General features: G+C 41.0%; 1 protein-coding gene across 1 annotated transcript in view; it reads left to right on the forward strand.

Moving 5' to 3' along the window:
* LOC117541869 (receptor-type tyrosine-protein phosphatase mu-like) overlaps positions 1–14,007 on the forward strand; it is a 164,405-nt gene extending 150,398 nt beyond the window's left edge. The window contains 9 exon segments of the mRNA XM_034209138.1: positions 145–299; positions 1,352–1,487; positions 3,327–3,476; positions 4,420–4,593; positions 7,001–7,132; positions 9,038–9,163; positions 10,541–10,704; positions 11,245–11,380; positions 12,335–14,007. Coding sequence (XP_034065029.1) covers positions 145–299; positions 1,352–1,487; positions 3,327–3,476; positions 4,420–4,593; positions 7,001–7,132; positions 9,038–9,163; positions 10,541–10,704; positions 11,245–11,380; positions 12,335–12,388 — 1,227 coding nt within the window. The 3' untranslated portion in view covers positions 12,389–14,007.
* Positions 14,008–15,093: the final 1,086 nt, after the last annotated feature.

Genomic DNA, 15,093 nt, shown 5'->3' on the forward strand with positions numbered 1-15,093 from the left:
TTGTCCATGAAGTGTGTGTTTGTATTCAATCTGAGTCTGTATTTGCTGAAGAAGGACCTCTCGCATCGTCTGCACACTGTATCTGCTGTTCTCTCCAAACACTGCTCTGCTGTGTGTGTTTAACATGATGACTCTGCTCCTCAGAGAGGGGCTCATGAGATTCGGGAGATCCGACAGTTTCACTTCACGGGCTGGCCAGACCACGGGGTTCCCTATCACGCCACGGGCCTGCTGGGATTCATTAGGAGAGTCAAGTCCAAGACCCTGACCAACGCTGGGCCCATGGTGGTCCACTGCAGGTTGGTGTGCACTGCAAAGACCACTCTGTTTCATACTTTAGGTTATCCTCTGTCTCACCTGTCAGTGTATACATGTTCTCTGTCCTACTAGGTAGTTGATGTTACTCTCCACAGTTTTTTAAGGCCTCAGATTTTAAACATTAGCAGTTGGGGCCACAAGATAAGCAAAGTACGAAGTAACGTCTCCAGCCTGCGAAATCTTAAGACAATATCCTCCCCTTTGTCTCCCCCTTTCAACGCTGCATCTGGAATAAAGGCACTCCTGCAAAATAACTTAAAACAAAATCTAATCTGTAGTTCTCAGCTATGTGGAGAGTAGACCTGTGCATAAATGTAGATCATAGCTAATATGTTGTAAGAAACACTATTTCCACCATAACATACCTTAAAGGTGGGGTAGGTAAGTTTCAGAAACTCAGTGCACTAAAATTTGAAAGTACACAGCCGAAAAGAATCCGCCCCTTCCTTCAGACTTCCTTACAGAGCACCTCCTCCAACACACATGAACGCGCACATGACGTCAGCAGACTGGTGAAAGTGGCCGCCTGTTGCTGGCGAGTCATTGAAGTACTGCTGCAATGCACGCCCAATGACGGCACGCCCAATGAGGGCACGAGATACATTTGTGCGTGCACGAGATGGAAGGCTGACAGACAGGGCGGCAATCCAATCCATTTAGCCGGGCCGGCTAAACGGATTGGTTGTACTTTTTACAGTATTACGGCTTCCACAGATGACATTTTTTTATGGATTTGTTGTCAAAGCACTTAAGATATTCATTGCTATCGGGATGTTAAGAGCATTCCATGGAATATAACAAAAAGTGTATCTCGAGCCGGTTTCTGAAACTTACCTACCCCACCTTTAATTGTCAGTCTTCTTGTTTGTAGGAACAATCATTTTGTCTTCCAAAGTATATTTGCGCACATTAGTTTTCAGTAGTCTCTAAGAAAAAAAGAATTGCTGACTTCAAGTACAGGGACAAAACTTCAAATATTTTAACGGTGGTTTCTATGGCACCGCTGAAGTGTCCAATGTGTGTTTCCCTGCAGTGCCGGGGCGGGGCGGACCGGCTGCTTCATCGTCATCGACATCATGCTCGACATGGCGGAGAGAGAGGGGGTGGTCGATATCTACAACTGTGTGAGGGAGCTGCGCTCACGGAGGGTCAACATGGTGCAGACTGAGGTACGGTGCATCTGTCCCACTGTGACTCTCCATGAGTGAAAGGAAGAGTGAGGATTCAGAACGGCAGGCTGTTGCTATCAAATGTGGATTAACTAGATTCTGCGAGGATTACTAAACATTACCGCTCCTCTGGTGCTCCAGAACAAAAGCAAAGAAAGAAGCTTCTTTGTATTTTTTTATTCAGGGAAAATAAATCATTACCTGACATTTATTAGTCAATATATCTGCAGACTAAGTGATCCAATCTGTAGGGATTTTTTTCCAGTTTGCCAGTGACTGATGATGCCCATTATCTTTTAAAATTCAGTATAATTAGTTTAAATTTTTCGCCATCAGTCATTTTCAAGTGCCAGTTCAAGTGCATTTTTTAGTAGGAATATATTTTATTATATAACAAACTGTCCACATTATAACTGACCTCCATGTGACGTCTGTAAATGCTCTCAGTTCTTGTTTTAACCTATTTTAAATATAAGATGTATGACTTCTCACATAAGGCATTTATAGAACACCCCAACTATTTCCCAGGAAGCTAAACACAAGTGCTTGGCATTACATGCTATAATCAAAAAAGGTTTAAATGCTGGTAAATGAGATAATTTAGCTGGTATTGGCGTCTGAAAACACCCCTAGCTCATCCTCCATCTTTATACTAGTGTGGGCTACCCAATGGACTTGCTTTCGTGAACACGGGCCATCTGGAGGTGTCCACAGTCTCGTTGGATGCTCCATTTCACCGTAATTCCCTCTAAATCACAGGCGTCATTGGACTTAATGGGCAAATGCTTCATCGTTGATGTCCGAATTGGGATTTGAGTAACTGGAGACCAAATGTTGTTCACCCTGAGTCACTCTCCTCAAATTCAGTGACCTTCAAAGTGTGTGTGTGCGTTTCCCCTCGCAGGTGTTTCAGGCTTGTTGGCACGGCTGTTGAGCCCGCGGCCAGACACTAACCCTCCAACGTGGTTTAATCTGTCCGCGGAAATGAAAAGCCTTGTTGTTGTTTATAGTTTATGAGCTCAGATAGGATCTATCAATCTGTTGATTCCTGTTTGAGAGCCGTGTTGCCGCCGACCCAGCCTCAGCTAGTGAAACACTCGGGTCAGCAGTTCAGGTTCTGCACCCGACTTAACAAATGGCAACACATGTTTCCCCGTAAATCTGTAAATCAGTGACCCCTGTGCAAGTGTGCGGATTTTGGTCCGAAGTGACAAGGGAGTGTCAGCTGGAAATGTCACTTCAGAAGAGATTTGCATCAAGCCTCAAGCTGTGTCACCACGTCCACTGCTTGAGTGACTGATGCGAGGAGGAGGAAAAGTGTTGCGATTTCCAGTTTTGCTCTGCAGGAAGTTCGGAAAGCAGGGTGTTTTTCGTTTTGTGTGTAAACGTCAGCCTTGTTTTAAGCCTGGACAAAAATCATTTGCAAAAACCCGTTGAGGTTTTGACCTGACCAAGGTCACCACAGTTTGACGTGGTCCTCAAAAACTGAAAAAGGTCATTGCATTTCTGAAAAGCCTTCTTCCAGGCCTCTAAGGTTTATAAAAATGTCATGAAAGTCTGGGTTTTATAACAGAATGAAATCAGCTTTGTACCAAGAATATGCAAAATTATGTAATGTAACCTTTGAACACAGACAATGACAAATATTAGTCATAGAAACTGCCTCAGGGGAAACGAATAATCATGGTAAGGTCACGGAAAGGTCATTGAATACTTCTGGTAAAAAGGCAGAGAAACAGTGATGCATTTCTGCCGCTTCTGCTTGGTAAAAAAAAAACGGTCTCTTTTGCCGTAGTAAGAAGTCTTATAGATCCGCAATGAGGATGCTGTTTTTTGCAGGAGCAGTATGTCTTCATCCACGACGCCATCTTGGAGGCGTGTCTCTGTGGCGACACCACCATCCCTGCCAGTCAGCTGCGCTCCGTCTACTACGACATGAACCGCCTGGACCCCCAGACCAACTCCAGCCCCATTAAAGAGGAGTTCAGGGTGAGGAGATTTAAACTTTGTATGCAAATCCCTAATAAAGCAATATCTCAGGAGTAGAAGAAGTTCAAAACAACAATTAACATGTTATCTCTTGACGAAGGGCGCAGACCAATCTGTGCGAATCAGAAGCAGAGATGGCAAAAGTACACACATCCTTTACTCAAGTAGAAGTACAGATACTCGTGTTTAAAAAATACTCTGATGAAAGTAGAAGTACTGACTAAACTTCTTTACTCAAGTAAAAGTAAAGAAGTATGGGCTTTGAAATGTACTTAAGTAAAAAGTACCCATAACTACCAGCTGTTTTAAAGAGTACCTGACCTCCCTTTATATCAATAGAACAATAATGTCATTGTTATCTAATGAATGTTTCCATGCTGAACAACGGCAACATGACAACGTTTTCATTGGTCCCTCTTCTTTAGAGAAGCCTCAGTGATGGCTACACGGATCGTGTTCAAATCAATAGGACTCTAAAATAATATGACTCTAAATAATAATAATGATCACGTCCACCAAACACACATTCAAACTAAAGTAACAAACCTGTTTTGAAAATATAAGAAGTACAAAGTACAGGTATTTGTGTTAAAATGTAAGAAGTAAAAGTAAAAAGTCGTAGAGTAATGTACTGTTACAGAACAATGTACTTTTTTCTGTACTCCACTACTTCCCACCTTTGTTCAGAAGCAAATGTATCACCTTGCTTTAATCTGTAATAGTAGAACCCCTCCTCGGACCAATCAGTGTTATATGAGATGCATCGCCCCCCCTTAAGTTTCATCACAGTCGCATCAGGGGAGTAAGAGCTATCGCTAATGTAACTGATTAAAGAATTGTATTGTTAATTACCATATTGGGAGATAATTAGCACACCCAAGAACCGAGCACCTACCTTCCTGCGCCGCTCTGACGGTGTGTGATTCTTCTTCGTCCCTGACAGACTCTGAACATGGTGACGCCCACGCTGCGGGTGGAGGACTGCAGCATCGCCCTGCTGCCCAGGAACCACGAGAAGAACCGCTGCATGGACGTCCTTCCTCCAGACCGCTGCCTCCCCTTCCTCATCACCATCGACGGGGAGAGCTCCAACTACATCAACGCCGCGCTCATGGATGTAAGAGTCGATATTTGTTTTATTACCGCAATCTAAATCAAATATGGGACAGAAAACAGTCATGGACAGAGCCATGGTCAGCTGGAATTCTTTACCTGTCCATATCATTCAGGAAAATTCTCAAGTACATTTCAAAAGGTTGCTAAAAAATGATCTCAGTATTATAAAGTAAAATTGAACTGTATGTATTATTAAGTATAATTATTTGTATTCTTTTGTTTGGCCTTACAGTATGATGGCTAAACAGTTCACTTCATAGAACTGTAATTGCATGAAATTATGAACTGTTTTATGTATGTTTTGTGTGTGTGTGAGGACCCCAGGAAGAATAGCCAATGCTAGTGCTAATGGGGATCCTGATTAAGAATTTAAAGGACCGATTAACCTTTTAGGATTATTCACTCCACGGAGTCATTAAAAGGAGCATTGTAGTCTTGCTAACTGAATCCCTGTGATTTTAAAGGGGTAAATTGACACAAGGCATGAAATTGCAGCTGAGTGAGCTAAAACGTTCCCACATGTTGCTTTCCTTGTCAAACGCTATTCAGTGATGTCAAAGCAGGTATTTTGCCTTTGATAGCTAATGGAACACATCACGGGATATTAAGGCTACTGTAAGTGCTCACATTGGTGTTTCAGCGTCTTATACAAGAGGCAATGCTGCTCCTTAAGGCAGAACTGTAACCTTGAGGCTTTAACTTTACTTCAGTTTAGTACTTTAAGTTCCCACATGCACACCAATGCACCTCAGGTTGTAGAGTGAGATGTAAAGAGACAACATCACAAGACAAGAAACAACAATATCTGTCATATGAAATAGTTCTTCCGCCCACTTACCAGCCTCCCACCTTCCTACAAATACAAATCATTTACAAACAAGGTTTAATGTATTGTTCTTACAAGTGTTCTTATACAAGTGGAGATGTTAATAACAAATATATGGCGAGTATAAAAAAGCATAATAGGGCCAGTTGAGTTGAGGTCATTTCAAAGCTCTAAAATCTATGGTTTGTTAGATTTCACTTTTTGCTTTTAAGTTAAATACATACTATTCTGATTTCATGACAACCGAAAACTCCATCTGCAAATGAAAATCATGTAACAAAGTTGGACTGATTATATATCTGATAGATGAATAGACCTTGAGGTGCAGTGGCGGCGCCAGCGTAAGGCTACAGCCATACCAAGAAATGGCTAGCCCCACCTTAGCCCCACCATGAAAAATGATCTTTAAGTAAGCAAATTCAATTAAATAATAAACAAAATGCTAAATGTTGAGAACACGGCTTGCGAAAATATATGGGTCGTGTCCACAACACACAAACTGATCCTGCTGTAACAACAAGTGCACGTTACTGACTGATGCAATATGGTTGAGACCATTCGGGCTTATGCTAGAAGAGGGGTGCAAGGAATAATCTAAGTAGTTTTATACACTAAAAGGTGTGGAAATTCTCTGGCGTTATAATATCATATATATGTCAGATCAGAATGCCTCCGAATGCAATTTGAATAGACCTAAGCCAATCAGAGCAACGAAACATTGGGTCTGCGTCATGGATTACTCATTGAGATCGATCGGAACCGCCATTCAGTATCCCCATTGGATACTCAATGTGTACTATCATACGTTCACAGTGATCCCTTTTTATTTACTACAAGACAAATGTGCCGTTTTATTTCATACAGTTCCATTTTGATTGAGACAGGGAAATAATCTAAACCACAAGTGTGGCGTTTCACTGTCAAGGGGGGGCGATATAGCGTGTATGTAATTACATTGCAAATACTGACTTGAGCCCCACCACTGTTAGCCCTACCATAGCTTACCCAACAAAAATACTCTGGCGCCGCCACTGTTGAGGTGGTATTGTGTTATTCACCAACATTGCTTTCAATGGAAAATGCCATGTAGTTTTACTTGGCCCTACTTCTGACTTTGACACGTCCTAAATGAACAGCTGCGCTATCTGTCATAGTAAGTGGAAAGCACCACAGGACAACACACAAAAAAAAGCCTTTAAGCAATGAATAGCAATTTTAAAGTGTTAAATGTCTTCAGGGTGGACCTCACAAAGAGCACCTTGACAAAGCGTGGGTCCAGTGATGGACTTTTTGGCTCCTGCTTGGATTGAGCACATGACCCTTTGGGTACAGGATCCTCTGTCACCACCATCCAGGAACCACATTAAAAGTGCAGCGTCCTGATAGAATCTCCCGAGACACGGAATCTCCATTAGAAAACAGCACTCAGTGTAAAGGAGGTTAAAGGATGGAGGTCATTTTAAAATAGGGATGGGGTTTATTCTTGGTAAATTGTCAGCTTTCTTACAATATAATATGCATGAGGCGTATTTAGCGACAGGGTTTCAAATCTTTCTTTTGCTTTTCCTCTATTTTCCCCCAGAGTTACAAGCAGCCGTCTGCATTCATCGTGACCCAGCACCCTTTACCGAACACAGTGAAGGACTTCTGGAGACTGGTGCTGGATTACCACTGCACGTCCATAGTGATGCTCAACGACGTGGACCCAGCACAGGTAAACCCGACCTGATACATGGGCATAAACACACATACAATAAATAAAGCAATCCTCAAGGGATATGGCAAGGAGCGCACTGACAAACACATGAAGCAGTTCCTTTCATCACAAGACTGCATCATATAAAGTCAAAGAAAAGGACAGCGTGGGAGCTGGATTCAGAGAGATATTTCTTTTTTAGATTGTTTTCTTCCAGTATGAACCCAGGGGTTAAAAAAAACATTGCGCTGGAAAAAGATATATTTCAAATATACAGTGGTTGTTTGAAATGAGGTGGATGCGGCAGAGTGGAAGCCATGAAAGCGCAGGTAGACGGAGAGACAGGCCTGAGGAAGAGACTATCCAGATTCCTCAGCCCGAGGCTCTGTCATAACACCTGCGGATCAAAGCCTGAAGCCCGGCTCGCTCTCCCCATCCAAATCCCCTTTCCCTAGGTGACTGACTGACTGGATGCATAGAGAAGGCCTTTCATTCAATATTCTCACTGTAGGCAGCCAGTCAGCCAGCTAAGGAAACAGCACAGGTGGGAAGGGAGGAAGGGGGAGATGGAGACGAGGGAGGCTTACTATCTTCTCCATCAGCATCTTTTGTTTTTGCATCTGTTGACTTTGTCAAACTCTGACAGGCTCTCAAAGGGAACTGGAAAGTGATGCCACACAGACTGTAAATGTGTTCCAGACACAAAGCGTATATTTGGGGGTCCATTTATGTGCGTGTGCTCAGGCCTGTTATTTGCATTCTTCTCAGGCGCTCTCTTTTCCCCCTTGTTTGTTCATGACTCTGCATGTCTGTCTGCACAATCTGTCCATCTGTGCGTGAACGCTTCCGCTGCTCAGGTTTATTGCTGCGAGGCCGATGGTTCGGCTCCGCAGGTGCATGTTCTTAACTGGGCTTTTTCTCCTGACGAGCGGAAATGGGGGAGTTTTTTCAGCTCTTATGATGCTGTCGCAGGGGGTCATTTCTCCCGCTGCACTCTTCAAAACTGCTGCCGGAGCAGTCAATAACAATCGAGTTCTGCTTTTTAAATTACTTTTTATTTTTCTAATACTTTCTAATAGGTAGACAACTCCAGATTCTAACTGTATTCTACAATTCTAAAAGAAAGTGAACAAATACAGTTATCCAGTGTGAAGGTGACAACATATTGTCTATTTATCGTTTAAGACAAATAAAATGCTGATTACATTTTCTGTTCAGAGCAGATTCTCAGATTTTCTCTCAGCTCACAAAGAAGTTGTTTTAACAAAACCTTTTTGCAGAGATGAGAACAATTAGTCAAGGTTTTTCTATTTGTTTGCTTTCTTTAAAAAGGTTCAGTTGATTGGAGAAAAAAGCTCTATAGAGCATTGAGAACACATCTGAGTTTAATGTTTGGTCCTTTAAATATGTATTTCAGCTTTTGTCTGAATGTTCTCCTGTGAGGAAGCAATTCATGATATCTTTTTTTAAAGAAAGCACTTCACTTTCTCTCTCTCTCTCTCTCTGCCTCTTGTTCTTGTGATTCATGTCCTCACACTTTGTAATCTCACCTAAACCTGTTGTATTGTACATCCACATGTAAGAAGCTGAAATCATTGTCACTGTTATGTCATTGGATTCTGAAACTAATGAATCATTTCCCGTTTTCTTTGTTTTCCGTGTGTGTGTGTGTGTGTGTGTGTGTGTGTGTGTGTGTGTGTGTGTGTGTGTGTGTGTGTGTGTGTGTGTGTGTGTGTGTGTGTGTGTGTGTGTGTGTGTGTGTGTGTGTGTGTGTGTGTGTGTGTGTGTGTGTGTGTGTGTGTGTGTGTGTGTGTGTGTGTGTGTGTGTGTGTGTGTGTGTGTGTGTGTGTGTGTGTGTGTGTGTGTGTGTGTGTGTGTGAATGTGTGCGTCTGTGTGTGTGTGTACGTGCCTATTTTGTTTAGTTGTGCCCACAGTACTGGCCAGAAAACGGAGTCCATCGCCACGGACCCATCCAGGTGGAGTTCGTCTCCGCTGACTTGGAGGAGGACATCATCAGCAGAATATTTCGGATCTACAACGCAGCACGGGTACGGTGACACAGGAGGGTCAAACTTCAAATAGAGGGGGGGGGACAGCAAACACTACATTTATGTGATCATGTTTTTTGCTTTACTGCCCATTTTTTGCAACTTTTATAACTTGTTTTTCTACTGTGGTGATAACAACAGCCAATTTATTGAGTGTCGGCACACGTCCCACGCATTCGCCGGCCTGTCCATTCAAGCTGTGCCGATGCCGCTGTGCTTTAACTCCGCACTGCTCTGCTGATTGGACCTAGGTGTGAGCGCTCCAGTCACACTCACATGTCTTTTACAGGCTTTGGAAATGTTACACATAGTTAAAAAGGAAGAAGTTGAGTGTTTCGTCAATTAAACACCTCATGGTTGGACAGGGAACCTACCTGAAAGGCTCAGTCAAGCCGAATAACAGAACACATTCACTTACACTTATCCAGACATGTAAATTGGTTGAGTTTTATTTGTCCAAGTTTGGAGATATTGACTCCAATTTTTTTGTATTTGTCAAACGGCTCAACCTAAAACTTTCCCTACTAAGATTGATCATTAATAGAGTTTTTTTTGTAATCCTTTTAATCATCCTGTGACTGCTCAGATTCATCTTGTTTCCCTTGGTGGGGGAACAAGATGCCACAAATGGCCCCCAGATTGGTAGACCTTGCTGTGAACAGTTTTTATTAGAAGTGCTTTCTAAGGAAGTCCCTATGAAAGCTGTCGACAGAGTGTCGACCATCCAGAGCAACAAGCACACTGATTAAGGAAAGACAAGTTGTTAAACAGGCTTTTACATTTTATTTATTAATCATGTGACCAGCTCGAACCAGATTCCCTTTTTATAGGAGTGGAGGAAGAGATCTCGGAGATGCATATGTCGTATCTTCGGCAAATAAAACCAAAACAATCTGCATGGCGAGATTTCACTACGTCTGACCCTTTTAATTTTGAGCTAGCAGACATTTAGTGCACGAAAATCATCCCAGCGTCACCTGCCTAAGCTTCTTAACTCCTCATATGAGTGTGTAATAACAGCGTCTGGTCGGCAGAGGCATTCACCACCATGTTAAGTGGAAAAGCATCTAATCACACATGATCACTGACAAGAGTTATTGATCCATATGTCTGAGTGTGATTTAGAGTGTCTGCAGCTCAGATGTTAACTCTCCGTCTCCAGCTGTGAGTGTCCCCATCTATCAGACCGTCTATCTGCTCTCACATCTCTTCATTGACTCCTCGGGCCCTTATCCATCTCCTGTTGCCACCGAGGCTTAGCTTAGCTGCATCTTTACAGTCTGATTGCATCTTTGCACGCCAGCGATTAACCCCCACCACGGCCCCCCTATCCTACTTTGTGTTAACCTGGAGTAACCAGTGTGTCCTTCCTTTCAGCCTCAGGACGGATACCGGATGGTGCAGCAGTTCCAGTTCCTGGGCTGGCCCATGTACAGAGACACGCCCATGTCCAAGCGCTCCTTCCTGAAGCTCATCCGACAGGTGGACAAGTGGCAGGAGGAGTACGATGGAGGCGAGGGGCGCACTGTGGTCCACTGCCTGTAAGTTACCACTACACAGGGAAGACAGTGCTGACATTTATTCATTTGTTTATTCCACACATGGCAGTTATTTTAAAACCAAACATGTACACTTTACAAAACATGTACACTTATACTGGTTGTTTTTTATAGCATAAAGGAGCAGGGAGAAGAACATTTTATTTTACCTGCCCCTTCTTAAAAAAAATTACAAAAACAAAATAATGAAATAACCATAAAAAAGTAAAATAAAAGCAATAGTCTTTCAGTCACAGTTGCTTATAAATACTGAAACATAAAACCAGAACACAATCCAAAGTCAACTTCATACTGTCTAATTACGCTTTCTTTAAACATGTAAAATGTTCTTACAGCCCTTTAAATAATTCGGCAAAGAATTCCACTTCTTTACGTCATTAAAAATGAAACATCTCCACCTACTGACTGAAGAGCTCCACTGCATCAGAAGCTCTTCCTCACCCCTCTCAGCTTTAACTTTTCTGTATTGAAGTTAAATAAAAAGTGGTTTTCTAATGCTTAGTTCCTTTTTGACAACTTTAGGAACGGAGGCGGTCGAAGTGGGACTTTCTGTGCCATCAGCATTGTGTGTGAGATGCTCCAGCACCAGCGCTCTGTGGATGTTTTCCACGCTGTCAAAACACTGAGGAACAACAAACCCAACATGGTGGACCTGCTGGTGAGGAGCAATGCAACAACACTTCTGTCTCACCTATAAAGAGTGTATTTCATTTGGTATTCAAAGAGGGTATTCCAGCGATTCACAAAATACATATTAAAGAAAAAAAGAAAGAAGACATCCTGACTTTTAGTCCTTGTTATGGGTGAAGATCCATACATGCTTATATCCAACATTTCCACAATACATCTGTTCATCATTGTCATACTCACCTGCAATGATTGTATTTACCGTCATATGAGACATTGGTGGAATGCCCCTTTAAGTTCCCTAAATTGTGCTTTATTGGTGTTAACAAGTGCGTAGACTTTACATGTTCCTGTATTAAGATATTATGCATCTCAACAATTTGGGGATCACAGCAGGTGAATCCTTTCATAGAAATATTAACATATAATATTTGGCAGGTTTTTTTAATGATATTTTATATTGTAGATTTGTGTGTCTTTAATTCCCTTCATAATATTTAATTGATTGACCAAAAATTGCAGGGAAAATGTCAAAAGCTTAGTGTTTAGTGAGTCATTTTGTTAGTTTTTTTTGTAGTTTTTTTTGGTCCCTTTTCATTTTTGTATTGGTTTGTACATCTCAATGTTTGGATACTTAAACAGGCAACTGACCTATTTTGGAAACCCCCACTACTCCTGTTATCAGCATTAGCACTATTCCCAAATTTGATCAATTGTAACTTTGGTAATGTATAAATAGTTTAAAACAACTTTATTAAGATCTGCTAAGATGAAAAAGACCCTGCTCTGATACCTAATTACGGGCCTTAAATCTCCAGTATAACTGTACAGCATAGATTGTACAGAAGGGGGAGGATCATATTGCTAGTGTGCTCCATCAGAGCATCATGTAGCTTGGGACCCTTATAGGGGCCCAGATGCCGTTTTTTGTTTGTCCCACTATACACATCTCTAACATGTTGGTGTGTTTCCTCTTTTCTCTTAGGACCAGTACAAGTTTTGCTATGAAGTGGCGCTGGAGTACTTGAACTCTGGGTAACTCGGAGCTGCTGAACCCACCAGAGACTTTAAAATTGGGACAACATTACAATACAGCAGACTGCAGCTCACATGTGTGCATTGTGCTAAGTGTGTGTGTATGTGTTGCTAACTGGACAGGAGCGAGGTACACACACAACCATACATGCAGCTCCTTTGACCAGCTCCCCCTTTTCCTTCTTGTCAGTGTAAATGGGGAAGGTAACAGAGTTGTACAGTGTTAAATATCGCAGCCTGTTTCTGTCAGTATCGGCTGAGGAACCCAGCAGGAGCACAATTAAGTTGTTTTTTTCTGCTCTGCAGTGAGCCGCCTCTCTCTGGATCCTTCTTTCTCTCTGCATCGCTCTCTCTCAGCCGCCTGTAGTCCCGTGGTTGTTGCCTTGATCCTCATTGGACGATAAGCGTTAAATACTCTGTGGAATGCGATACACTGTACATAATGTGTTGATTTTATTCTCTATTTTCTTTTTTACTTTGAAAAGTCATTTAATGCAGGAGCTCAAAGCCTAAATGTTACTAAATGTCCTGTAAATCGATGATTATTGCTTCATACTGTGTGTTGGGGACAGCTGGCTCAGTCTACATCTGCTTACCTTATTTCCTGTACAGGGATCCAAAGCTTTATTTGCACTCCCATTTGAATTCTCGTTGTGCATATTGTACATATTTCTGTAGATTATTTATTCACAGTATGTACTTTTTTTGTGACTCGCAGTAAGTGACAATCATATGTTCTATAGGTTTGGGTTATTGACTGTAACGTGTGATCTCTTTTTTCTTTTTGTTGTCATCTTGTGTGACAGATCGATTCCATTGTAAAGAAAAAAGATATTCTATAAATGTATCTACAATATGAACATTGGATTATGTGTTGATTCCTCCTGTCTGAGTGAAGTTGGAATAGATGGCATTAGGGCGACATCTGTTGGAGAGATGAGGAATAACACACAGCTCCATGTTTACACTTTTTACAGGCGCCTCAGTATTAAACCGTTCATGATTTATCTCTTCAACCAAGCTGTTGTACTATTATACGAATGATGTCTTGCATACACTTTGTAATTGGATATAGTTGGTATGAAGCTATATTTGTTCAATGATTTTAAAATATAAGTTTTCACAGGCTGAACAGTGACAAGATGGACCCTGATTGGACAGCAACGTTAAAACCATAGGTTAAAACGGGTAAAATATCGTAAGTCATGTCAAATGTCTTCTAATAAGCAGATTTAAGAAGAGATTTAGAGATAGTATGATGTATGATAATGTTGAACAGTTGTACTCAAAATATGCTTTTTGTCATTTAAAAACACAAAAACGATTCTAACATTTTTAAGCTGACAACTATGATTCTAATATAGGAATATAACAGTTTACTGTTAAATGTAGAGGATGGTTGACTGTCTGGTTTGAATTGGATACATTTATAGAACTAAATATGTTGTCAGTGATATCTTGTAGCGTGACTGAATATTGTTTGTTTGAGTTTCACAACATGTATCCATATATATTTTATGTACCACATCTATTTGGTTTTTAAGTGTGCTTTTGATAAACGCCATTCTCATTTTGTCAATTAAAAGTATGTGATGCAGTATAAAGGAGGAACACCTCAGGAAACAAAAGAGTGAGACTCCATTACTACAAGTCTTACATTATTTTCTGCAAAAAATGTTACATGAAGAAGTTGTATTTACCAAGTTGTATTTACCAAGTCTAAACATAGTGGAGAACACATTATGTATACATATTTTGTCCATTCAAATGAAAAGTATTTGCAAAAAAGTAAATCCGTTGAATCTCAATTTTAGAGCCATTTGGCAGATCTCTGCCCTCTGATTTATGGGGGTGTGTTTCCCCCTGGTGGAGTAACCTGTTCCTACACCAACTCATGCACAGAAGCGAATGACCCAGTAAATGTAACATTATTCATTCAGTTGCACTCATGAGACTGTGTTCAAAACATTGTAATGTTACTGTTAACCTATTTTAGGTCTCCATACATGAGGTGCTCGTAATATATTTTATTAGTAGATGCCCGGAAGTCGACATCAAGCTTAATTTTAACGGGAATCTATAGGTGCAGAGATATAATTATTGACTACTGGCCCACAAATATAACTATTAAAAGTTCCAGTATACTGAGATGCAAATACTATCTTCATATTACTTCTTTTAGCAATGATTCAGCAAATTAGCTATCACCACTTTTGTGTAAACTCTTACCTCCCTGTGGGCAGTGTTGGAACTGCACACAGTATCTTCAATAACTAGTTTAATGGACAACTTCTGTTCTTCTACTGTAGCTGTTGATAAAGGAATACTTCACCCACAAAGTGATAATTTGTATATCATTTACTCACTCTTATTTACCTGAATTATTGAGAAAAAACTAAAAAGTGATGAATTGAGGCCGCAAAACATCTGTTTACAAACTCTCATACAACCTAGTTCACTACTTCCTAAAGATACATTTTCTTTGTCAAGACCAAGCTGAGTTGCATACCTGTTAAAATATGGGACGGTGTGAGCATTTTTGCTTAAATCTTTCTACTTAAAACACCTTTACGTAAACGGTGTCAAGATTGCAGAGGCATAATCTTCACCTGTGTTAATTTTCTCCAAAAATTAAAGATAACACTGGTGGAGTAATTGATATACACGTTATCATTTTAGGGGTACTGTATTCCTTTTATCAATACATTT

This window comes from Gymnodraco acuticeps, unplaced genomic scaffold (genome assembly GCF_902827175.1).
Source record: "Gymnodraco acuticeps unplaced genomic scaffold, fGymAcu1.1, whole genome shotgun sequence".
NCBI lineage: Eukaryota > Metazoa > Chordata > Actinopteri > Perciformes > Bathydraconidae > Gymnodraco > Gymnodraco acuticeps.